The 25,550-nt window shown below is 40.8% G+C and overlaps 1 protein-coding gene across 1 annotated transcript in view; it reads right to left on the bottom strand.

Moving 5' to 3' along the window:
- Positions 1 to 25,550, bottom strand: part of GCN1 (GCN1 activator of EIF2AK4) — a gene marked incomplete in the record, with an annotated part of 2,100,248 nt that overhangs the window by 641,371 nt on the left and 1,433,327 nt on the right. Inside the window, 1 exon segment of the mRNA XM_044068902.1 lies at positions 11,770 to 11,912. Coding sequence (XP_043924837.1) covers positions 11,770 to 11,912 — 143 coding nt within the window.

The following is a 25,550-nucleotide window of genomic DNA, read 5'->3' on the forward strand; positions in this document are numbered from 1 at the left end:
TCCATATGACTTTTTGTTATGCTTTTGTTCTACTGCCATGACTCATGTTTCTTTTAAATGAATAAACTCTGTCGGCATTAATTCCAGTGTATAGTTTATACATCACCAGATAGCAAGTTATTGGGTCTATAATTTTTACGATAGCTTGCAGGTTCACTTTTCAGGAGGAGTACTGTTTTTTCCTGTTGTCAGCCAGGTTAGTGCCTGTTCAGGGTGCAAATTTAAGTAGTTCTTATTCAGGGCTAAATCTTCGAGCTTCTTTTAGTACTGCATCTGGGCCTGGGATTTTCCAATTAGGAACTTTTTGTAATTTTGCTTCAATTTCTCTGGCCGTTACTTCATCCCATTTCATATCCTGTAATATGAACTTCTTACTGTTTCTTTAACTTCTATCCATTCAGCATCTTTATGTTCCACAGGAGCTTTCATAGATATTTATCCAAAATGTGTCTATTTCTTCTTTTTTTTGGTTGTTTCTATTCCTTTTGCTTTCTTCCTCAATTCTCTATAAAACTTGCTTGGATCATCAATCAATTGCTGATTTTGTACTTTTCCTTTATATTTATCGGTAAATCTAAGTTTTTATGCCTGTGCGGATATCTTAAGTTTATTATTTGCAGTAGTGTACGGTAGACCCTGGTCTGTTCTAATACTGTGCGTTGCTTTTATTGTGTCCATCTTTCTAACTATTTTTGTTGATCTGTTCCCCCTTTTATACTGTAACAGTGACACTTTGTGTTAATTGCTTTACAGCTTTTGGCATTTTATTTCTTCTCTTTCTTTCTCTTACTGTCCTGTATTTTTGTGATAAGACTTCATTGTTACTAATGTAGCTGCACACTAATGTATCCTATTTACTTCTGTTTCATGTTACATGAATTTCTGTTAATAGTTAGTTTTATCAGACTTCTAACATCTTGGGTCTTAACTGACTTTCGATAATCCATTTCTTTCATCGACCTTAATATGTCTATCCATCTCTATTAAATCAAACAACTCTTCCCTTAAGTCATTTTCTTCTAGACTGAGGGCACATTACTTGTTTTGTTTCCTGCGGGCATTCTACAGAAAGTTGCATAACATCATCCTGTTACTCTCCTCAGCTGCATACCGAGTCATGCATTGCTCTTTCATATGGGAACTCACTGGCCTATCACTCCACAATATTGACCGTCAGTTACCACAGCTTCCTGCTCCTTCCCTTGTTGTGAGAACCCACCTGAACTTTTGTCCTGGGTTCCTACTGAAGGCCCCAGAGGATCTTCATGTGGCAACTGATCAGATGCTTCCTGTTCCACTTGTTTTTCCTTAATTTTGGGGACTCGCTGTTCTGTCATGCTGTGACATTTACCAGAACTGGATTTTCTATACCAAATCCTTCACTTCGCAGGTAATCTATAACTTCCGCTTGTGTTTCTTTAACTTCTCCGTTACTAATCCTCTTCTCTACTTCCCCCTCTGTTTTCTTATTTTTTTTTTGTATTGTGAAATTTTTCATACCCAGATGCCTTTGCCTATATTTCTCTTCAAACATCTTTGGTGGTGCTCTTTTTGTAATGATTAGTTTTGCTTTCTCCTGCATAAATTTTGCAGCATATTAAATCTATTTTTCTCTCCCATGTCCATATTTCTGCAGATGTCTCGCACTCCACCTGTTTCTCCTTACTTGGGGGACTCTCTGCTCCAGCATGCTGTGACGTAACCTGTGTTCGACTTTCTACACTAAATCCTTCACTTCATGGCTACTACAAAACTTCAGCTTCTATTTCTTTAACTTCTGCTTTACTAACCATCTGTTCTACGTATGATTCCTTTGTGATATTTTTGTACTGTGAAATGTTCCATATCTAGGTGCCTTTACCTGTATTCCTCTTCAAATATCTTTGGAGTTTTTTTTTTTATATTAATTAGTTTGGCATTCTCCTTTGCATAGATCCTACACCTGATCAGATATCTTTCTCTTTCCCATGTCCATATTTCCTTTTTAAGCCTTTCAAAAATCTCTTGGTTTTGTTTATATGTTCACATTTCCTCAGTCAATTCTTCTTCCAAAAAGCCCAAGATTTCTTGGTCTCTACAATACTTTTCATGAATCTGTTGTATTAATGAACACAAATTTGCATTTGAAACGTTTGACAGTTTTTCTTGTGTAACTTTTTCTTTCCTCTAATTTTCTCAATCTTTTTTTTATATCTTACATGGAAATTTTGGGCTTCTTGCATAATAGTTGTGTCTTTCAGCTTTTCCCAGTTAGGGGTCGCCTCAGCGGAATTCTGGTCCGCTAAGGATTGGCAGTAGATTTTTTATGTGCTGAGTTGCCGGCCCTGATGCACAACCTTCAATGAAGGTACACTCATTCACGCATGTCTCTACACAGAAGATGCTCTAGCTGAGAATCGAACAGGACAACATCTTAATAGTAACAATACATATTTTTTTTTTTTTATCTTCAGCAGTCCACTCTGTTGTCTTTATGGCCTGTCAGTTTTTGTGGACAGCTACTTCCTTCAACAACAAGGGGGCTACTTATTAATTATTTATTTGACATTTGTTTACCGGGGTGGTCTGACAGTGTCTACAGAACCCATTTCAGCAGAGGCCCGGGGAGAAGAGCTCCACATACAGTACAATACAAATACAGTATATGGATTACAGTATAAGATTATATTAGAAATACTATACAAAAAATAAGCTGAAAGAACAAACTGCTACAAGATGTTGTAATATATGACTACACATCTAAACAGTTCTGTACAGTTAAAACATTACAGACGATAATAGTCACTCTCATCATACAGATGTAGAGATGGCAGCCAGAAAGTTAGAGAGTTAAGAAGAATAGAAGCAATAATGCCTGAGCAGCAGCTTAAGGATCTGGTATAGAAACAGAGGAGGAGTTAGAAGAGCCGTAGGATCTTGCAGTCTGTGAGGGATTGAAATGTGAGAGAGGAGGAAGACCTGAGCATTAGGCAGGCTTTATATGCAGGACCAGAGCCATTGATGATTTTTTTTTTTTTTTAAGAGGCTTTGAAATGTGTTAGACCAGGAATAAACTTGGTAGCTAGAGGTAGTGAATTCCAATGTATATAGAGAGAGTATGAATACAGAGAGTGATCAGGTTTTTTGTGGGTTTTTTGAGATAGCCAAGAGATTTTTGTCTTCTGATCGTAGAGATCAATTTGGTGTGTAAAGTGCGACTATAATGGCTAGTGCAGGGCGGGCAGTAGTGTTGAAAATAAGGTTGTGCAAGGTGGATAGCTGAATAAAGACAAGTTGGTTAGGTAGTTCAAGCCAGTTTAATTCTAGGAGTGGTTTACAGTGGTGTGTGCGATATTTAGAGTTTGTGGCAAACTTTGTTGTAGCACTGTTCCAACTTGCTTAGGGTACAATTTTCTAAGTTAGTTAAGATATGAGGCATCATAAAGAAGAGAGGGAAGTAAAAATGTTTTTGCAAGGGTAGTTTTGGTTACTGCAGTAAAAAAAATGTTTGTTTCTATATAACAGTCCCAGTTTTTAATGAGTTTTCTTTATATTTTGCTGTATATGGGGATCAAATGAAAGTTTGTCAATGATAACACCTACAAGTTTGGTTTCCTGCACTATTTCTATGACAGTGTCAGATGCAAGGATGTTGAAATGATCAGTGACAAGGGAGGTGTTTTGGGGATGAAAAAGTGATACTTTTGTCTCCTTTGGATTAAGAAAGAGCTTGGCATTTCTTAGCCAGAAGTCAACTGCTGTAAAGGACTGCTGAGTTTTTGAAAACAGTTCTGGTAGTGATTGAGCAGTACAGATTATGGTGGAATCATCAGCATACTGAATGAGGGTCCCATGGTGAGCGGCAGTGTGAAGGTTGTTGTGAAAATGTTGAAGAGTAGGGGTCCTAAGATGGAGTCTTGGGGGACTCCAGTAGGGCTGTGGAGAAAGGGTGAGGGTTTGTTGGACCATTTCACTGCTTGTTTACGACCCTTGAGGTAGCTCTGAAACCATTTTACTGTGTTATGTGAAAAGCCTAAGTTAGACAGTGTGTTCAAAAGTAAGGGGTGAGACACTGTGTCACAGGTCTTGAAGAGATCAAGGAATACTGAGGCTGTATATCATCCTGTAGTTTATTGGCCATTTTGGGTCATTTCCTGTCTTTTCCAGCCCCCTGCTATAAAGCACGCTTTGGCGGGCTTTTCCAGCTATTGAGAACTCAGCACAGCTCCTCGTGGTGGCCAGCAGTGTTCCTCTAGCAGCAGAGACCAGAAAAGACTACCTTTCCAGATTTTAAGTATTTTTCTTGGCTTTTGTCGACTTTTTGTGCCTTTCGACTACTGTTTCTGCTTATTTTATCAAAGTTTGCACTGTTTTTCTGTGTTTATAAGCTAAAACTGTTTACTGCACTTGCTAGTTTAAGTTTTGCCTAAAAGTTAAACTACAGGCTAATACACTCAAGTGTACTAGCTTTTGATAGCATTTAATCGAAAATCATAGCATTTATTGTGTTTTCTGCTTTTCTGTAAAAAAAAACTTGAAAAAAACAAAAAAAAATATCCTTGCTTTCCATACTTTCCTAACTAGTGTTCCAGAGACCAGATTTTGCTGATCCCTGGGCTTTGTCTTGGTTCCTGTTTTCTCCATTTTCCTTGTTTGGTCAAGGGGTAGTTTCTTTACTCACTAGTGGGAGTAGGGAGTACTGAGCTGCCTGTTTGTCCTCAGAGGAGTGGTTTAAGGCAGTAACTTGTAGTTTATTGGTCATTTTGGGTCATTTCCTGTCTTTTCCAGCCCCCTGCTATAAAGCACGTTTTGGCGGGCTTTTCCAGCTATTGAGAACTCAGCACAGCTCCTCGTGGTGGCCAGCAGTGTTCCTCTAGCAGCAGAGACCAGAAAAGACTACCTTTCCAGATTTTAAGTATTTTTCTTGGCTTTTTCGACTTTTTGTGCCTTTCGACTACTGTTTCTGCTTATTTTATCAAAGTTTGCACTGTTTTTCTGTGTTTATAAGCTAAAACTGTTTACTGCACTTGCTAGTTTAAGTTTTGCCTAAAAGTTAAACTACAGGCTAATACACTCAAGTGTACTAGCTTTTGATAGCATTTAATCGAAAATCATAGCATTTATTGTGTTTTCTGCTTTTCTGTATTTAAAATCTTGTTATAAACAAAAAAAAAAATATCCTTGCTTTCCATACTTTCCTAACTAGTGTTCCAGAGACCAGATTTTGCTGATCCCTGGGCTTTGTCTTGGTTCCTGTTTTCTCCATTTTCCTTGTTTGGTCAAGGGGTAGTTTCTTTACTCACTAGTGGGAGTAGGGAGTACTGAGCTGCCTGTTTGTCCTCAGAGGAGTGGTTTAAGGCAGTAACTTGTAGTTTATTGGCCATTTTGGGTCATTTCCTGTCTTTTCCAGCCCCCTGCTATAAAGCACGCTTTGGCGCGAATTAGCGCGATTTAGCGCTGAGTTGCCATTGTTGCACACTAGGGCAGCGACGGTTAAGCAGGTTTAAACTATTCGGGCTACCTAAAGTCCACTCTTCAAATTTTCCCTTGAAACTACCTTCCTCGACCTATACTACTGATCTAATCAGCGTATCCTATAACTAAAAAGATCATCTCTACTTGACTCTAAGTAGACTATTCTCTATCTGTTAAACCTAGCACTTGCTCCTACAGTATTTATTACCTTGATACGGCACTCTTATAGATAGCACCCCAAAAAGGCAACCCCCCATTTCTCGGTCACCCACATCCCCGGAATCTTTTTAAAGTTTTTGTCTATCCTTCTAGCATGTCGAGGGATCAGTTGCTAGTGTCCTCTCCTGCTCAGCTGGTGAACCTGGGAATATTGAGGCAATGTTACAATTGCCTCATGTACACAGACAACCCTCTCCTCCTCCCACAAAACACAAATACATGCGAGAGATGAACTATACGGCCAAACTGGAGGCTGAGCTCTCTCAACATAGGACTGGCAAGACCAGTCAGGAGGAGAAGGTTACCACACACACTATAGACCCAGTCTCACATAGTACCATTACAACCTCAAATCATACACATAAACACACAAAGACATACTCGGAGGCTCTGATCAAAAATCTACCAAAACAGCAGAGGCCACCAAAGCAGACACCCAAACAACCACCACCTCAGAACACAACACCTGCAACACATAGACCTCACAGTCAGTGTGTCAAACAGTCACAGCCCTTAAGGCCAAACACAATGCCAGACACACTAGTCATTGGTGACTCCATAGTCAGACACACTGACGTCCCGCTCACCAGACTGAGTAAGGAGAAGGTCACAGTAAGCTGTCTGTCGGGCGCTAGAATCCGCCACATAACACAAGCACTCAGGTCTCTCAACAGCAGGTACAAATATGACTCAGTCATTGTCCACGCTGGTGTAAACGACCTGAGACGCACCTCCTTGGACTACATGAAAAGAGACATTGAGGAGCTCTCTGATTATGTAGCCCAGGCAGGTATGACCCTGACCTTGAGCAGTATCCTACCTTCACCAAGAATGATGCCACAATACAGAGATAAGATGATCAGCTTTAACAATTGGCTTAAACACTGGTGTCATTCAAAGGGGATCCAGTATCTGTCTGCCTGGGATGACATGCTGGACAAGCCACGCTGCTTCGCAAGGGACGGCTTGCACCTGTCACCCCGGGATTCCGGATATTGGCAAAGGCTCTTGCCACCCCATAGTGCCTTTTTTAGGCAAGGCTCAAATTCTAAACCTACCACCCTAGAACACAAAAAAGGAAAAAAACTAAGGGTAATGCTGCTCAATGCCAGAAGTCTAAATCTCAAAATGCACGCACTCGAGGCCCTTCTCAGTATGGAGAACATCGATGTCTGTGCTGTGACAGAAACCTGGTTCAAGGCTCCTGAGAGCACCCCAGCGCTATCAGGTTTTACCTCATATCATGCGTTCCGACCCCAAAATCAGGAAAATACCAAGAAAGGAGGGGGGGTATCCATATTCATCAAGGACACCCACACCTCAAGACTGGTGGCAACGCATGATGCATCGGAGACCATCCAGGTGCAATTAACCGTAGGCAAGACTGCTCTGCAAATTGTAGCATGTTACAGGCCACCCTCACAAACTCAGGAACCTCACATGGCCTTCCTAAAAACACTAGAGGGGATAAATGTATCACTAAACACCATCATACTAGGTGACTTCAATTACCCAAATATAGACTGGGAACACTACTCAAGCCCAAACGCCCTAGCCCAAAAGTTCCTGGAATTCATAAACTCAAATGCCATGGAACAACTAGTCACCATTCCCACAAGAGGAGATAACATACTTGATCTCATCATCACGAACATGGGAGCACAATGTTCAACACTGGAAGTATACCCCTCACTGGTGAGATCAGATCACAAACTAATCTCGCTGGAGGTCCTCATCCCACCCCCACCTGAAATAAAAAAGACCACAGTAAAGAACTTCTCAAAAGCCGACTTCACACTTCTAAAGACTAGTGTGGTCTCCTTTAAGGCCCCGAGCGCGGAAAACAGTACTCAAGCCGCTGAATCACTTACAAATGCCTTCTACCAGCACCTGCAGGACTGCATGGATAAGGCAATCCCAAGCAAAACAAAGACTCTTTGTACCAAAGGCAAGCGTCCAGTCTGGTGGACCCCAGCCATAAACAAACTCTACAACAAAAGGAGGAAGCTACTACAAGATAGAGCAAAATCCTTAAAAGATAAGACACTCTTGATCACTATAAGTAAAAAACTAAGAGCTCTCATAAAATCATCCAAAGCAAATTTCGAGAGAAAAATAGCTAAAGACTCAAAAGACAATCATAAGGCCTTCTTTAGCTATGTTAGAAACCTAGGAGGAAACTCCCAGATATGCTCAGAACTAGTTCAAAATGATGTGAAGATTACTGATCCTACAGACATTGCCAACATACTGGCTGACAGGTTCAGTGCAAACTTCTCCCCCAAAAGGAGAGATATCTATACCAAACGATTGCAGCCCCCAAACATCTCCAGCACCCAAGTGAGAACTGCTCTCTCCAAAGCAAAAAACACAGCATCCATGGGACCTGATGGTGTCCCCGGCTGTGTGCTCCACGAACTCAATGAGGAATTAAACCCACAGCTAGGACAGCTGTTTAATCAAAGTCTTACCTCTGGATACGTACCCCGGGAGTGGCGCACTGCAACTGTGGTCCCACTTCACAAAGGCGGTGCCTCCACCGACCCTGGAAATTACCGGCCCATTAGCTTGACAAGCCTTATCTGCAAAGCCATGGAGAGGATCATAATGGACCTCATAAATAAAGACATAGGGAATTTGCAGACTTTGGATCCAACCCAGTTTGGCTTTGTCAAAGGCAGATCATGCCTTTTAAACTTGGTTGACTTTTTCAAAACAGTCACCAAAGCCATTGATGAGGGAAAGGCAGTCCATACAGCCTACCTCGATCTGGCTAAGGCCTTCGATACAATACCCCACTCGGGTATCATTGAAAAACTCATCAGCTTAAATGTTAACCCATACATCACAAGATGGGTTGCAAACTGGCTGAGTGACAGAACCCACAGGGTCAGAGTTGCTGGCGCCATGTCAAACTCAAAGCCTGTCACAAGTGGTGTCCCACAGGGCTCAGTCCTGGGCCCACTCTTGTTTGGCATCTACTTTTCAGTACAAGCAAACACAGGAGGGTTATGGCTGACAAAGTTTGCAGATGACTGCAAACTGGGCCATAGTAGAAAACACATCTGACACAGATATCCTTCAGAAGGGTCTCACAGAAACGGATAACTGGTGCCAGAGCCACGGCCTAAAGTTAAATGCCAAAAAATGCATAGTCATACCCTTCGGGAAAAACAAGGTTACCCCTAGCTACCAAATAGGTGGCAATCCACTGAGCACAGAAGAAGTTATCAGGGACCTGGGGACCCAGGTTGATAGTAGTCTGTCATTCGACACCCATGTAGCTAAAGTAGTTAGGAAGACCTTCTACATTGCCCACCTTATCATGAAGGGATTCTCATCTAGATCAAGGGAGGTTATAGTCTCCCTTTACTCATCACTCATCAGACCAATGATTGAGTACAATGCCCCATTCGGAATGTATCTGACCCGACACTTGCAGCAGCTGGAGAGGCCACAAAAGTTCCTCACCAAAAGGATAAAGGGTCTCAAAATCTATCCTATGCTGCCCGACTGAAAGAACTCCAGCTCTATTCAGTCGCCACGCTTGCTCAGAGGTGACCTTTGCCTAACATACAAGGCCATGTCAAACCCAGATTTGATGAATATGCTTCACCTCAAAAATCTAGATCCATCAGAGCCACAAGGGCGGAGACTTAAACCTCGACACGGCTATTAATAGGACGTGCTGGAGGGATAGATTCATCACCCAAAGACTCCCTATGCTGTGGAACAAAATCCCGGTACATGTGAGGCAGAGCACCTCGCTTGCCTTGTTCAAGAGAAATCTTGACCAATGGATGGGAGATCGCAGATATACCCCAGGGATTACCTCAGTGTCACTGCTCGACAGAGGCACAGCAAAATAATGGGTATAGTTCCCCATACTAAAGGGGTGGCGTAAGCCACAAAACGATGGGCTAGGCTTGTAAATGCCCTCGGGCAGATAGCCTAGTATGAACCTATGAACCTATGAATCTCTGGCCTTGTTCACAGTGTCTGTAAAAGGTAATAGGGCTGTAGCTTTGCTGTGTCTAGGTCAGAAGCCATGTTGGGTTTTGGTTAAAAGACTGTTTTGCAATAGATATTGCATTACCTGCTGATGGATACCTCTCTCGAGAAGTTTGGATATGGGTGACAAGACAGATATAGGATGGAAATTGGATGGATCAAAAGAGTTGCCTCCTTTTTGGATGGAGGTGATGTGAGGTTGTTTCCATATGGTAGATACTTCTAATTCCGATAAAGACCTATTTATAAAGATGCTGATTGGGTAAGCAACTGAGTTCGCAGCCAGTCTGAGGCAGTATACGGGGAGACTGTCAGTTGAAGTAGAGCAGGGTTTTAGTTTTTGTAGCAGTTTCTTAGAGCAGGGTTTTAGTTTTTGTAGCAGTTTCTTAGAGCAGGGTTTTAGTTTTTGTAGCAGTTTCTTAGAGCAGGGTTTTAGTTTTTGTAGCACTTTCTTAATGGTGTCAGTGAGTATGGGCTGAAATGAGAACGGGGTTTGTATGACATTTTGTTGACTACGGGGGATAGTAATGACAGGGTTAGAAGTAGTTGACGGCCTGGGGTCGGTATCTGAATAGGGTGAAGGGGGGGGTCCAGAATTAGTGGCGTTAGTAGGTGAAAGTGATTTTATGAAGTGCTTGTTAAGGTTTTCGGCTATTTGTGATGGAGGGGTATGAAGTAATAGGGTGTGCTCTCCATTTTTTTCTAGAGTTAAGTAGAGAAGATATGGAGTGCCAAAATTTACTGGGGTTGATTTTATGCTAGAATTGAACCTGGGAATAACATGACTTCTTATCTCTGATGATTAGTTTTGTCACCTTGTTACGTAGTGTTTTGAAATTAACATGATTTTGTTCACTTTTGTTTTATATATATATATATATATATATATATATATATATATATATATATATATATATATATATATATATATACACATACACACACACACACCACTTACATGACCAGAATACAAGGTGGGATTTTGCATTTGCAGTGCTAAGACCACTCATAGGCAGCTACAGAGGATACAGAAGTATTACACCAGCCACATCTCTTCTGTGAAGATGTTAAATATAAAGACTAGTCATACTGGCTTTTTCACAGCTAAATCAATTTGGGCTCACAAATGTCTGAAGTATGGAGCTTCCTTGGAATAAACTATCACCCATAACATGGAAAAATGTTAATAGTTTGCGCACAGAAGTAGACAAGTACTTCAGTAGTTAGAAACACAATTTTCCAGTGAGAACTGCATGGACTGAAAGCACATTATACCTTAAAAATGCAGATAAGGTAACCTGGTCTATGTGATATTTTTTTGGGAGCTTGGCCCATTTACGGCGTCTTGTTGGCCCTAAGCCAATACATGACATTTAAACTTAGTACTTGAGTTATCAAACAATTTAAACAGCTTTCTTCATTTCCTCTGTCACTTTGCTGGCCAGCTGACTTTTCCAAAGATTTCACAGAGGTATTAGGCCGTGATTATGTCCAGACCACCCAAGAACAAATAGTAATGCAGATGCCGGAAAGGGAGTGGCTGAGGATGAGCAGAGACCGGTAGTTTTGTCTTCTTCAACACCAACACCCAATGGAAGGCAGGTGGGGTAACAGAATGCACAAGGGCCAAGGGTGTTTAAATCAGTCAGTCTCCTAAGCAGCTCTTTATCTGAACCCAGCATGTGAATGCATGTATATAAGCACTGTTAAGCCAGCATTACATATCCTAATATAACAGAGCACACACACATGCACCAAACTGCCAGTCAAAGGCAATACAGACTAAAATCCCTGCCACCTGCAGCAAAGGCTACCTCATGGACAGCTAACTTGGTTTTCCCCATCAAACAAACTGCCACAAGACTGGGGCTGAATGGGTTGACTGGACTTGGCATGCAGGAAACTTTGATTCGAGCAAGAAAAAAAACACAAAGACTGTTCCAGCAGCTCCACCTAAATCAGCACTCAATCCAAATGTTACACCAGCAGGAAACAACTCTCCAAAAATATATTACTTTGCTCACTACATTCTGGGTTTAGATGATGCATAAAATTGTTGCAGTGCAAGTATGTCTGCCCTCTTACCTGATTCTCCAAAGGTCATCAAACAGCCCTTGTTCAAGTTCAGGTAGCAGCAAAGCGATTGCAGTTTCAGCATACATGCTGATAACTCTCTGCCCAGCTCGGAGAGCAGTGTCCCGCACAAATTCATTCTCATCAGCCAAAGCCTGGTCAGTAAGGAAGAAACAATAGTTATACAAACTTCTGTTTCAGTCCCCCTTACTCACATTAATACAGTTACATAAAGAATTAAGCAATTTAATGTGTTAAAAAATATAATTCAGTAATTTTATTACCAAAGTCATACAAACCACTTCTACATCAAATATCTTTCTTAAGGTCACAAAGAATTTTTTTTTTTAAACACGACTTTATTGAAGTAACACTTGTGACAGGCAATCTTACACTTATACAAAGGTAAGTCAAACTGTATCAACAAATTAACACTAACATTATACTTCACATATACTGCTATACATGATATAACCTAAGCAGCATTACAGAAATTATTCAATTCCTGCCCCCCCCTTTTTTTTCAAAAGAAACATCTTTATTAAAGCATCATTTATGACATAAGCAATCATACATTTATATAAATGAAAACAAACCACACATACACAATCTTAGTTGCAGGCATTTTTCATCACAAACCATACTAACACACTCCCAGTTGCAAACATTATACATCACTCAGTCATTTTCAGTCAAACATTACATGCTCATTTAAGTCCCGCCTTCTCTTAACCTCATTCGTCCCCTATGTGTATTGTTCCCACAATTCCCATTTTTAATATGCACTTTGTTCCTACCATTTTCTAAAAATCTCAAATGCTGTTGTTTTATCACTGTTACTATATTCACTACTTCTAGTATAGTTGGTTTACATTTTGATTTCCATTTTCTAGTAATTGTTTTTTTGGCAGCCACCATAATTAGACACAGCAAGGCCTTACCATGTCTAGACAATCGGGATTCTGTATCATAGCTCAGAAAAATCATCTCCCTCTTCAAACCAATCCACCTACCTAACATCACCAACTGTGCATCCTGCAGGGAATCCTTAAAATCTGCAACTCACTGCACTCCAAGAAAATATCTTCCCAAGTACCTCTTTCTTCCTCGTCACACCTCCATCATTTGCTGTCTACCCGAGGAAAAATTCTCTGGCGTCTAACTTGGGGTATAAAAATATCTGTGTAAACATTTTCCAACAAAAATCCTAAATCTTCTAGATTTTGTTGCATATTTGGGAGACATACATATATCCTCCCATTGTCACTTTGTGAATTGCTTACCTGATCTCTATTCCCAATCCTTTCTAAACTCCTCTGGTTGATTTGAATGGTTATCATGCAATATTTTATATACTCTTCTAATTATTTTTCTTAATGGCAGCGTCTGTTCTATTAAACTCTAAGACTCTACTAAAAACTCTCCCACTGCTGGTCTTTCGTTTAGGACCCCCATATTTCTTTCTCTTTGCCTATACTCTGATATCAATCCTTAATAGGGAAGGCAATCTCTAACCTGTAGTCCAAATAAATTATTGGCATCTTCCCATTCTATTATCTTTCCCTCTGCAGTTATTTGGTCCCATACCTTAGTTCCTTTGCCAGTTTTCTACAATAAATCCCAGCTGACTCTTTCCTGGATATAATTTTCTGTATGATTATTGTTATTCTCCTTAAAGGTTTACATCCAAAATCAGTCTCTCCTTGTTTTTTGAGCTTCTTTCCTGTTTCAACATCATCTCTTTCCCACTTCTGCTTGTGCTACATACAAGCAGCATTAACTGTGTAGCTCTGAAATACCCCTTCAAATTGGGTAAATCCCAATCTGCCCTATTATACAGGAAGAATCAGCTTATGCCACTTGACTCTTGCAATCTTCCCCTTTCAGATAAAGTCCTTCAGCTCTTTATTAATTGCTATCCACAACTTCTCCTCTGGTTGATAAAAATATGCCTGATCTGTGCATAAGATTAAAGGGACTTAAAACAATTTGGCTGCTTGTATCTTACTATCTATATCCATATAACAAAGATTCCATTTTTTTCAGTTTTTGTATTACAAACTCTCTCCCACATATCATTACCTGCCAACCTGAATCATTTTTAATCCATACTCCTAAATACTTCCGTTATCATGACCCCATAAATATGTATATTGCTGAACCAATTTGTGCATGGGTACATAATTTACTGCTATTGGTTTTGCTTTAGCTTCATTAATTTTGTATTCTGAAAAGATGAAACTGTATCAAAATGTTCCACAACACTGGAATGTCTCTTTCTGGTTTTGTCAGTATAAACTATCATCTGCAAATAAAGCCAGCTTTCCTTAACTACCATACCAACTACAGCCTTGAATTTCTGAGTCCCTTATTTTCTCTGCCAGTGGTTATAAATATAATGCAAATAAAGGGGGTAAAAGGACACCCCTGCCTGGTTCCACTGCTCAAGCAGAAATTATCAGAGAAGACTCCCACCCACTTTAACTTTTGCCTCTGTTCCCTCATAGAAGGTCACAAAGAATTTCAAAAATCAAACTCAAACACAAGATAGGGAAGAGCATAGGCTTTCCAAACACTGAAATACATTTTGCTGTTATTCTTAAAATTATTACTTTACGAATTAATACAGAAAAATGTAGACACTTTTTTAAAGAATAAAAGTATTTAAAATTAATAACTTCTAAATAAATGTATCCAGAAATAAAATGAAAGTAATCGTGCTTCTTATTAATAATTTTCAACAAAAATGTATTCATCAAGAGACTTGAGATATGTAAAAAAAAGTTAAATTAGGAACTATCCTTAATTTAAAATACCAGAGTTTCACTATTTTCTCCATAAGCAATACTTTAGGGTTTATTAATGATGACAAACATGAAAGCTGGAGTGAAAAGCCTTAACATATTACTTTAACTTAATTGAGAACATTACAACTTTAGTGAAAATTCAAGCCACATTTAAAACAAATCAGAAACACTTTGAACAAAGTTTTTAACACATGAATTAGAGTTTTCTCCATAAAAGCAATTTTCTAGCTTACCTACTTTGGTTACCATCCTACCCAATAATTATAGCAACTACAGATTATATTTAATTAACACACAAGCAGTTCTTAAACAAAAGACATACTCACATTTCACTCTAACATATCTCTCAACCTCTTAGTGCAAGAAATCTAGACAAGGCCTAATATAATGTGGGGACAAAGGCCTCATAATAGGGACAGGTTTTAAATGCTGCTCTTATAAACTCAGAAAGTTGCTAGAATAGGATTAGAGTTAGAATGCATTTTCTATAGGACATGAAGTCTGAAACTAAAATGCATACCATTTAATGACTTCAAGCTTCTGTGATTTGTCAGAAAACCAAAAACTTTATGAGGAACAGACCAAAAATATGATCATTCTGCAAAAATCTGAACAGCTGAGAGCTATGCTTTGGAATTATATGACAAGGTGCTGGTGACAAATGTACAGCACTGAAACCTATGGCTGCAACCCCAGCATTACTGCTCGGTGCTGGTGACAAATGTACAGTACTGAAACCTATGGCTGGAACCACAGCATTACCGCTCGGTGCTGATGACAAATGTACAGTACTGAAACCTATGGCTGGAACCACAGCATTACCGCTCGGTGCTGATGACAAATGTACAGTACTGCAGCCTATGGCTGGAACCACAGCATCACTGCTCGGTGCTGGTGACAAATGTACAGTACTGAAACCTATGGCTGGAACCACAGCATTACCGCTCGGTGCTGATGACAAATGTACAGTACTGCAGCCTATGGCTGGAACTACAGCATCACTGGTCGGTGCTGATGACAAATGTACAGTGCTGGAACCACAGCATCATTGCTTTGCAAGACATTCTTAAGAAAATTTCTGCACACAGCCTTTTATACCTCTTATAGAATAACTAAAATGTTTAATAAACAGGATTCAACCTAATGGATATGTAGAAATTATTTGGAAGCCAAGTGGGAAAAAAATGCTTATTTCATAGGTTAATATGTGTTTACTAGGCTAACAACCTTTTTAAGCCTAGCCGTGCATCCCAAATCTCTGAAAAGTTCTGGTATCCTTGATAAGTGTAAGCAGGGGGTCTTGGGAGCACTTACTGGCTGGCTGTGTCCATTAGAAACACAGGTGCCAAGCCAGGGAAGAATTTCCTGTTCTCCATCCAATTGCCCAATTTGTACTTGAATTGGGTTAGGGAGGAATTCTGCATTCACATGTATGGGGAACCTGTTCTAGAGATGGGGTACTGTGGGATATGCACCTCTCCCTCCAGCAGGTCCCATTTATATCATAGGCAAGGTTTAAGCCTTTAGAATGGGTAACTCTGGTACTGTTTGTTTTGTGAATTTGCAGGAGGTCCATTAGAGTGAAGTTTAACAATGTTCTGTATGTCAGGCATAGACTTCCCATCAACAGCCTGTAACAGACAGAATATACAGGGATAGGGCCTTGAGACGGTCTGCAAAGGTCATTTTACTTGCACCCTGTATTCTTTTAGTGAGGAACCTCTGTGGCCATTCCAATTGTTGGATATGCCTGATTACGTACATACCAAGGGGGTATTGTAATAAATGACAGGTCTATGAATGCCGAATACAGTGGACCAGTGACTTCCTTGGAACTAGATGCCATACCTTCGTTTTAAGTTGCACAACACAGAATGATTTCCTAACTACTGTAGACACGTGATGGTCAAAGGCTGGATTACTGTTTGTCCCCAAGTCCCTGATTACTGGGTCAACTGTAAGGGGAGTGTTGTCAATATGACAGTTACCAGGGGTAGATGACTTCCCAAATGCATTTCTGGGCATTTAGTTTTAGTCCATGGCTCTGACACCAATTTGTCTTTTGTGTCAGCCCCTCCTGGAGAACTTTTTTGTCAGTGCGAGATTCAATGACAGCTCCTGATTTGTGATCCTCTGCAAATTTAGTCAGCCAGAGACCACTGACATTAACCTTGAGTTCTGAGAAGTAAATGCCAAAAACGAGCTATTTGAGGACCAATCCCTGAGGGACTTCACTTGTGACTGACCTCCTTGTAGAGGTGGACTCCCCAGTTCTAACTTACTGGGTCCTGTGAGCCAGCTGGCTATCCACAAGGTGACATATGGGTTTGTACCTACCTCTTGAGTTTGTCAACAATGTCAGAGTGGGGTATTGTGTCAAATGCATTGGCCAGGTCAAGGCAGGCAGTGTGAACCATTCTGCCCTCATCCACTGTCTTTGTGACAAAGGTTCACAGGTAGGTACTAGGCTATCGGCCCTAGGGCCTAGGGCCTATACAAGCCTAGCCATAACGACACCCTGGCTACTGCTTCCCACAAATATTTACTTTCCTAGACCTCTGTCTAGCAGGGATATTGATGCGACTCCCCAGGGTGAATTTCCTATCTCCCATCCAATCGTCAAGGTTCCTCTTGAAGAGGGCCATTGAGGCACTCTGGCCGACATGTATGGGCAGCCTATTACAGAGTATGAGGAGTCTCTGGGTCAGGAAACTATCCCTCCAGCATGTTCTATTTATTCATCATGATGACAAGGGTTAAAGATCTCTAAAGCGTATGGCTTGGAGGGATTGGGATTTCTTTAAGTGTAGCATGTCCAACAACTCTGGGTTTGACATGGTCTTGTATGTTAGGCAGAGATCGCCTCCGAGTAGGCGATATGCAACAAGAGTATAGCTGGAGTTTATTTAGATGGTCAGCATAAGGCATCTGCTTTAGGCCTGTAATTCTTTTTGTGAGGTATTTCTGCAGCCTTTCTAGTTGTTGCAGATGCCATGTGAGGTACATACCAAATGGGACATTGTATTCTATAATGGGTCTAATGAGGAATGAGTACAGAGGGACAATGACCTCCTTTTTTCTGGATGAAAAGTCCTTAGTGATGAGGTGTGCCATGTAGAAGGATTTTCTAACTGTTGTGGCTATGTGGATATCAAAGCTGAGACCACTGTCCACCTGTGTCCCTAGGTCTCTTACCACACTTTCGGTGTTTAGTGTACTGCCACCTATGTGGTAGTTCACAGGTACATGTTTTTTCCCAAAGGGGACAACTATACATTTTTTGGCATTTAGCTTGAGCCCATGGCTCTGGCACCAGGCATCTGTTTCGGTAAGGTCCTTTTGTAGTATATTCACATCATTCGGAAATTCAATAATGGCTCCCAGCTTGAAGTCATCTGCGAACTTTATAAGCCAGAGTCCCTTCGTGTTGGCCTGTACTTCAAAGTAGATGCCAAACAAGAGTGGCACCAGGACAGAACCCTGCGGTACACCACTTGTCTGGAGCTGGATTGAGAGTCGGCTACTTTTACAGTGTGTGTTCTGTCAGTAAACCAGTTTGCAACCCATTGAGTGATGTAGGGATTAATGCCCAGCTTATTAAGTTTATCTATGGTTTCAGAGTGGGTGATCGTGTCGAAAGCCTTGGTGAGGTCCAAGTAGGCTGTGTGAAACACCGTACCCTCGTCCATGGCTCTGGAGACTGATTAGAAAAAAGTCAATCAGGTTCAGGAGGCAAGATCGGCCCCTCACTAACCCAAACTGGGTGGGGTCCAGTGTTTGAAGGTTGCCAGTGTCTTTGTTTATAAGTTCCATGATAATATGTTCCATGGCCTTGCAGATTAGGCTCGTCAGAGTTCCCAGAATCCAAAGTGGATCCCCCCTTGTACAGTGGGATGACTGTAGCTGTGCACCACTCTGTGGGCACGAAGCCTGAGGTGAGACTATGATTAAACATGACACAGAGGTTAGGTGCCAGTTCATTTTGTAGTTCATGTAGTACACAGCCCGGGATGTCGTCTGGTCCCATGTATGCTGTATTCTTGGCTTTGGCGAATGCAGTTTTTACTTGAGTGGCCATGATCACCGGAATTTGGCATTCTTTCAGCATTGAGATGGGCCCCTTTAGGGGGTGAAAGGGGGCTGAAGTTGGCACTGAATCTATCTGCCAGGATACTGGCAATATCCTTGGGATCAGTATATCTAGTGCCATTCTGCTGTAGCTCAGAGCAGATCTGAGTATTGCCATTTAGATTCTTAACATAGCTACAGAATGTCTTATGGTTGTCTTTGGAATCTTTGGCAAATTTGTTTTCATTTGGAAGATTTTATGAGGGATCTCAGCTTTCTACTGAGGCTGGTGAGGGAATTTTTTGAATCCTGGGTATTTCCTCTTTTCTGCAACAGTTTCATCCTTCTGTTGTACAGCTTGTTTATGGCAGGGGACCACCAGATTGGCTTCCTTTTTTAAGAGGACAGCGTCTTAGTTCTATTTGGGTCCATGCACAAGTGAAAGTGCTCGTACAGCACCTTCATGTAGGATTCAGAAGTTTAACTTCCAGTTCCCATCTGCATGGGTGTCATGAAGTTTGTTACTTCTGACTTGAGAAGCATGATGTTGGCTTTGGAGAGGTTTTTTTACAGAGGTTTCCTTAAAGGGGAGGGGGTGATGTGGGATGTGGATAACCAGGGTGATTAGCTTATGGTCTGATCTGACCAACGAGGAGGTGACCACTGGTGTGGAGCATCGACCTCCTATGTTGGTAATGACCAGGTCAAGAATATTGGTACCCCTGGTGGGGCTATGAATTAGTTGCTCTAGGGCACTGGAATTTATGAATTCCAAGAACCGTTGAGAAAAGGTGTTGGTACAGGAGCAGTTTTTCCAGTTAATGGCAGGGTAGTTGAAATCACCCAGTATTAGGGTGTTTGGTTGTATCTTATTATTTTCCAGTATGTTTAGAAAGGTGTAGTGACAATCTTGGGGCATGGTGGGGTATCTGTAGCAAGCTACAATTTGTATTGCAGTCTTACCTAGTGTTATACTTGCACCTGGAGAATTTCAGATGCATTGTGTTGAGCAACCAGCCTGGAGGTGTGAATATCCTTGGTAAATATGGACACTCCTCCACCTTTAGTGTTTCAGTCCTGGTTTGGTGGCCGAAAAGTGTGGTACGATTTGTAGCCTGGTATTGCAGGGGTGTTCTCGGGAGCTTTGAACCAGGTCTCAGTTAATGCACAGATATCTATGTTCTCCATTTTTAGGAGAGCCTTGAGAGAGTGCATCTTGAGGTTTAGACCTCTAGCACGGAGTTGCATGACCTTCAGATTTTGTTTGCTTGTACCAGTGTTATGGTGGTAGTTTTGTCCTTTGAACCTTACCTAAACAAGGCACTATAGGGGTGGCAAGAGCCTTAGCCAGTAACCTGAATCCCAGGGGCGACAGGTGCAAACCATCTCTTGCAAAGCATCATGGTTTGTTGATCATGTCATCCTAGGCAGACAGATATTGGATCCCCTTTGAATGACACCAGAAGCTTAGCCAATTAATGAAGTCAATCATTTTGTCCTTATACCGTGGTATCATTCTGGGCGATGCCAGGATCCTGCTCAGGGCTAGGGTCATACCTGCCTGGGCTACATGATCAAGGAGCTCTTCCATGTCTCTCTTCATGTAGTCCAAGGGAGGTACGTTTCATGTCATTCATGGCAACATGGAAAATAACAGTCACACTTGCACCTGTTGTGGAGTGACTTCAGTGCATGCGTTATGTGGCAGATCCTGGCACCCAACAGGCAACTAACTAATTTTCTCCTTTCAGCCTGGTGAGTGGGACATCAGTGTGCCTGACTATAGAGTTACCTATGACTAAAGTGTTGGGTACGTTGTCTTGCCTTAGGGGCTGCTGTTGTGTGGCAGACTGGTGTTGTGAGCTATGTGTTACTTTGGTTGTGTTTGGGGGGGGGGGGGTTTGTCTGTATTTCAGCTTCGGAGATCCTTGTTGCTTGGGCAGGTTAATGTTAAGAGCCTCCGCGCATAGATGGGTTTTGTGTTGCTGTGTGTGGGTTTTGAAGGACTATGTATTGTTTGAGGTGTTGTGTGGGTGTTAACCTTCTCTTCTTGACTGTCTAGCACAATCTTGGCTGACGAGAGCTTTGCTTCCAGTTTGGCTATGTAAGTGCATCCCGCGCAGGTTGTAGTGTTTGGTGGTAGGAGGAGAGGGTTGTCTGTGTATAGGAGGCAACTGCTGCATTGCCCCAGTATACCCAGATTCACCAGGTGGACAGGAGAAATCACCGGAAGCTGACCCTTGGACAAGCCTGGTTAGGTGCTTTCTTTGTGTAGTACAAGACCTGTTTTCCCTTACTTTTTGGCAAGGTATTTGCACTTGTCAGCTGTCTAGTGCCTACAACTATTTTCTCCTTATTACCAAGGAGAGGTGAGCGCTTGTAACAAAATAAGGCTTCCTGGTGCTATTTAGCGAGTTTTAGAGCAAATGCTTGTCACATGTATACAGATTTTAGTGCTACTGCCGATAAACTAGCCAGTTCTAAGGGAAAATTCGAAGAGCAGAATTTCTGGCACCGGGAATAGTTTAACCTAAGCCCCGTGGTGCGCAAATGCACCCAAATGTGCGTATTTATGCCAGAAAGTTGAAAGAGATAGAAATCAGCCCAAAATGGCCATTCAAAGAAGTCTACCAGGTTAAGTAGGCATGGCTTGCCCTTGATGAAACCAAACCAAGTTGAGTCCAGTGTCTGGAGGTTTACTATATCACTATTGATCATTTCCAAGATAACTTTTTCCATAGCTTTGCATGCAAGACTAGTGAGACTTATGGGTCTGTAGTTTCCAAGGTCTGTAAATGGCCCACCTTTGTGCAGAGGGATGAGTGTTGCTGTTCTCCATTCATGAGGCACAAAGCCTATTGATGTTCTCCATTCATGAGACATGAGGCCTGTTTGGAAGTCTACAGTCAAATAGCAATTGCAGAGAGCCTGATGGGTCATTTTTCAGGACATTTAGAAGGCATCCTGGGATATTGTCTGGGCCCACTGATGCAGTGTTCTTGGAATTAGAGAGAGCATTAAGGACCTGTTCCCTAGTGACAACAGGGGGAGTTATATTTGATGGCATTTCCAGAGTGAAGGTTGAGGGACAGAGAGGGGTAAAGTTGGAGCCGAACCTGCTGGTCTCATCTTCTTGCTCAGTATAGGTGGCTCCATTTACAATGAGCTCTGCACAGAACTGTGTATTGCCTTTAAAGCTGTGGACATAGTTAAAGAATGCCTTGTGGTTGTCCTTGGCCTAGGACATATTTGGCTTTGATAGACTATTTGTCCTCCGAGTTGTTTGTTTAGTTTTGAGAGTGCTTTTATCCTGTCTGGTGCTGCACCTCCTACTTTTTACCATGATTTTCTTCCTCCTGTTATACAGCCTACTGATTTTGTGATTCCGCCATGGTGGCTTGTTTTTTTGAGTTAGTTCTGTACTTCTTCCTGGTGGATACAGCTGTCCTTATGCAGCTATTAACAGGAATGTGAGTCCACTGATTCTGATATTCAGGAATCAGGACAATCCTTATGATTTGATATTTTAACTTTGTCAACATATTATTCTTCGATGTCCCTCCACCTTCTTATTTTAAGATGTTCAAATTAAAATGTTACAGACAGCAGTAGTAAGAAAAGTAACTATAAGAAACAGACACACTTATCTCACCATTAGTTAGGTTTTTTTAAATGATTTTTATTTATTTACAAGAAAGAAATTAATGCTACATTTATGTGCGCTACTCTCTTTCAGCTTTTCCCAGTTAGAGATCACCACAGTGGAACTCCGGTCTACTGATTGGCAGCTGATTTTTATGGTGCCAAGTTGCCAGCCCAACACCCAACCTTCAAAGAAGGCACACCCATTCACACACGCATCTACCTGCATGTCTTTAAACATCACTGGACCACGGGTAGGACATGCAGACTCCAAACAGAAGGCGCTGCAGCCGAGAATAGAATCGAACTGGAGAACCTCTTGCTGTGAGGCGACAACGCTAACCGCTGCACCACTGCGGCCCATATTTGTGTGTGCTACTAAAGAAGCAAATAAGTTCAAATGGTGACCTACATTAGGTTTACTACTGGAGAAATAGAAGAATTTTCTGAATAATAAATAGAGAAGATGTCATGCTTAGTTTACAGTAATTTTAATTTTGTTAAAGACTTGAATGTGTTAATTTTTTTATACACTTTATTATGATTTCTATGATACAAACACATTTTGTATCTGTAGTTATAAGCACATCTGACATACACATATACATGCACATGCATGCCAGTTGAGATGACAAAATAATACACTCAAGACTTAAAGCATATGCATCCAAGTTATTATAATACCATACTAATGAAAACGAAGATTTGGGGAAAATACTAAGGGGAAAGGGAGAAAAGGAAGAAAGTTAACTAAATAAAACTATTTTTTCTTAATAGCACTATTTTTATACTTGTGAATTTCTTTGCATACGTTTTCTCAGTTATTTGTAAGTGTAATGAGGATACTATTGTAAACAGGTGCACCTGTTTTTTTTCTCCCTCCCCTCTCTTTTTCTCTATGTTCAGTTTTACAAAATGTAGGCACTTGCAATGTAAAAAAATGAGAAGAAAAGTCTGGATAAAACAGCATGACAAAAGGAAAAAAATGTGCTTTTTTCCATTCTTTCATGGGGGAACAGCTTGATTAAGGCCTTTAGCTTGATCTAGTAAGTTTTAACAGAATGCAAGTAAATGAAAAAGAATGTTCAATATTATAAGGCATATATCTAGCAAATAAATGTACACTTATCCTGTATCTGGTCATCATCTCTCCAAGCAGACAAGCTGATAGAGAAAATGGCTACAATCTGATGAAGAGAATCTGGCTAGAAAACGAAAAAAAAAAAGAGAAATTGGTTAGGAGACAATGCTCTATGAAAGCATTCAGGTGTTTCTCCAGCTGAGAGAGCTATAAAGACAAGGCAAACTAGACAGCATTTAACAAATATGCACAAGTTGCACCATGCGTCTTAGCATGGATAACCTTTCTTTTAGGTTAACTGAAGTCTGAGTGCAGCTGTCAGTTTGGGACATTTGTTCCTATCAAGAGGGTAAAACTTCAATAGCTGAAGATGTACACAGTTTTGTGCATTAGTATTAAGTTAATTGGTTTTAGGGGGTATTGGAGTGTGTTTGTTTTTTGTTTGACAGCTTTCAAACACAAAGTTTTGTAAGATGTGACATAGGCTCAAATGGATACAGTAAGAAACAAAAGTTCAACCTGCCAAATAGCGTATGCACGCTACACAAAAAGTGGAACTAGGCATTTAACAAAAAAGCTGTTATCAGTACAGAATGCATATGTACCTGCACCGAAACATGACACTTAGGTGGACTTGAGAATAACACAATAGGAACAGAAGTAAAAATAAAATCCAGGCATTTATTCAATAATGAATAATCCAAGTATAAGTAACAAATAGGTAAGCACTTTCACAAGTTGTACTAGCTTCATCAGACCAGAAGCAGCTCTCTCTCTCCTCTCTCTCTCATACATATATATATATATATATATATATATATATATATATATATATAAGGTGGAAATAACTTTTTAATACAGTGATGCTCTCTGTAATGTCTTTAAATGTCAATTGTCTCACAGACAAATACAAAAAAGAAAAAGTAGTAAACTAAATTAAAAATGTAGAATGAAAATAGCTATGCTACAGGAGACGCACTTGGAAAGAACTCATGTAAATTTGATAAAGAAAGGCTTTCAGGATGGTTGTGGTGTAAACCTTGGCTCTAGATTACTGTCACTGTTGAAGTGACATCCCGACCCCATGTACAAAAATGGGAAAAGGGGTCGAGGATGGATTCAGAAGAATACCTGGGACAAAGGAAAAGAGGAGTACTTATATTAATTTCAAGAGGAGCTCCAACAGTCATAGAAGAGGATAATAACAATGGTATACTTGTACTAATAAGGGGCTTCTAGCAAGGGTGGAGGATTACACTGGCATGCATTTACATTCCACCTAAAACTGCCATAATGGAGCTTAAGAAAATTATGGGAGAAATAATCAGTTTTCAGCAAGGAATATTACTTATAAGTGAGGAGTGGAATTTGAATTTCGGCAGTGAAGAATTTTTTATTTATTTATTTAACATTTGTTGACCGGGAAAGTCCGACTAGGTTCCACAGATCCTGTTTTCAGTGGAGGCCCGGGGAGAAATGCTCCAGGAGCACGTCTTTAGAATGTAGGAGGAAACCTGAGTACCCGGAGGAAACCCACGCGAACGCAGGTAGAACATGCAAACTCCACACAGAAGGCACCCCAGCCGAGAATCGAACCGGAGAACCTCTTGTTGTGAGGCGACAGCATTAACCGCTGCACCACTGCGCCACCCACAGATGTGTCTGGGGGGCCCAGAATAATACTTTTGAAGACATTTATGAAAATATTTGGCATGGAAGATGTGAACTCGGCAACAGAATTTCAGAGCGAATTTACATATTACTCCACATGATACAAAAACTGGCCTAGGCTAGACAGAATTTATATTTCACAGGAACATTAACTGAATGTCTTAATATGCACCTAATAACTATTTCACAACATGCCCCAATAATAACTAAAATAAAAACACAGGGTAATGAAATAATACTAGTGCTTGCCCCCCTAGCTGTTGAAAAGAGAGGAATTTAAGGAATGGCCAGTGGAAATTATTCAGGAGCTATTACAGAAGATGGAAATTTCTTCTGAATATACAGCTAAAAAGTGTGAGATAACATTAAAGTGGAGTTTAAAAACAGGGAAGAAATGAAAGGGAGATATGGTTAAGAAGTAACAATAATTATTTAGAGGGACTCAAATGTGAAGTATTGCAGAATAGGAGGAGTCTCAGAAAAAGAGGAGGAGCAACTGCAGATTGCTAAACATAAAATAAAAG

This window comes from Protopterus annectens, chromosome 4.part0 (genome assembly GCF_019279795.1).
Source record: "Protopterus annectens isolate FY-2018-M chromosome 4.part0, PAN1.0, whole genome shotgun sequence".
In the NCBI taxonomy this organism is placed as follows: Eukaryota; Metazoa; Chordata; order Ceratodontiformes; family Protopteridae; genus Protopterus; species Protopterus annectens.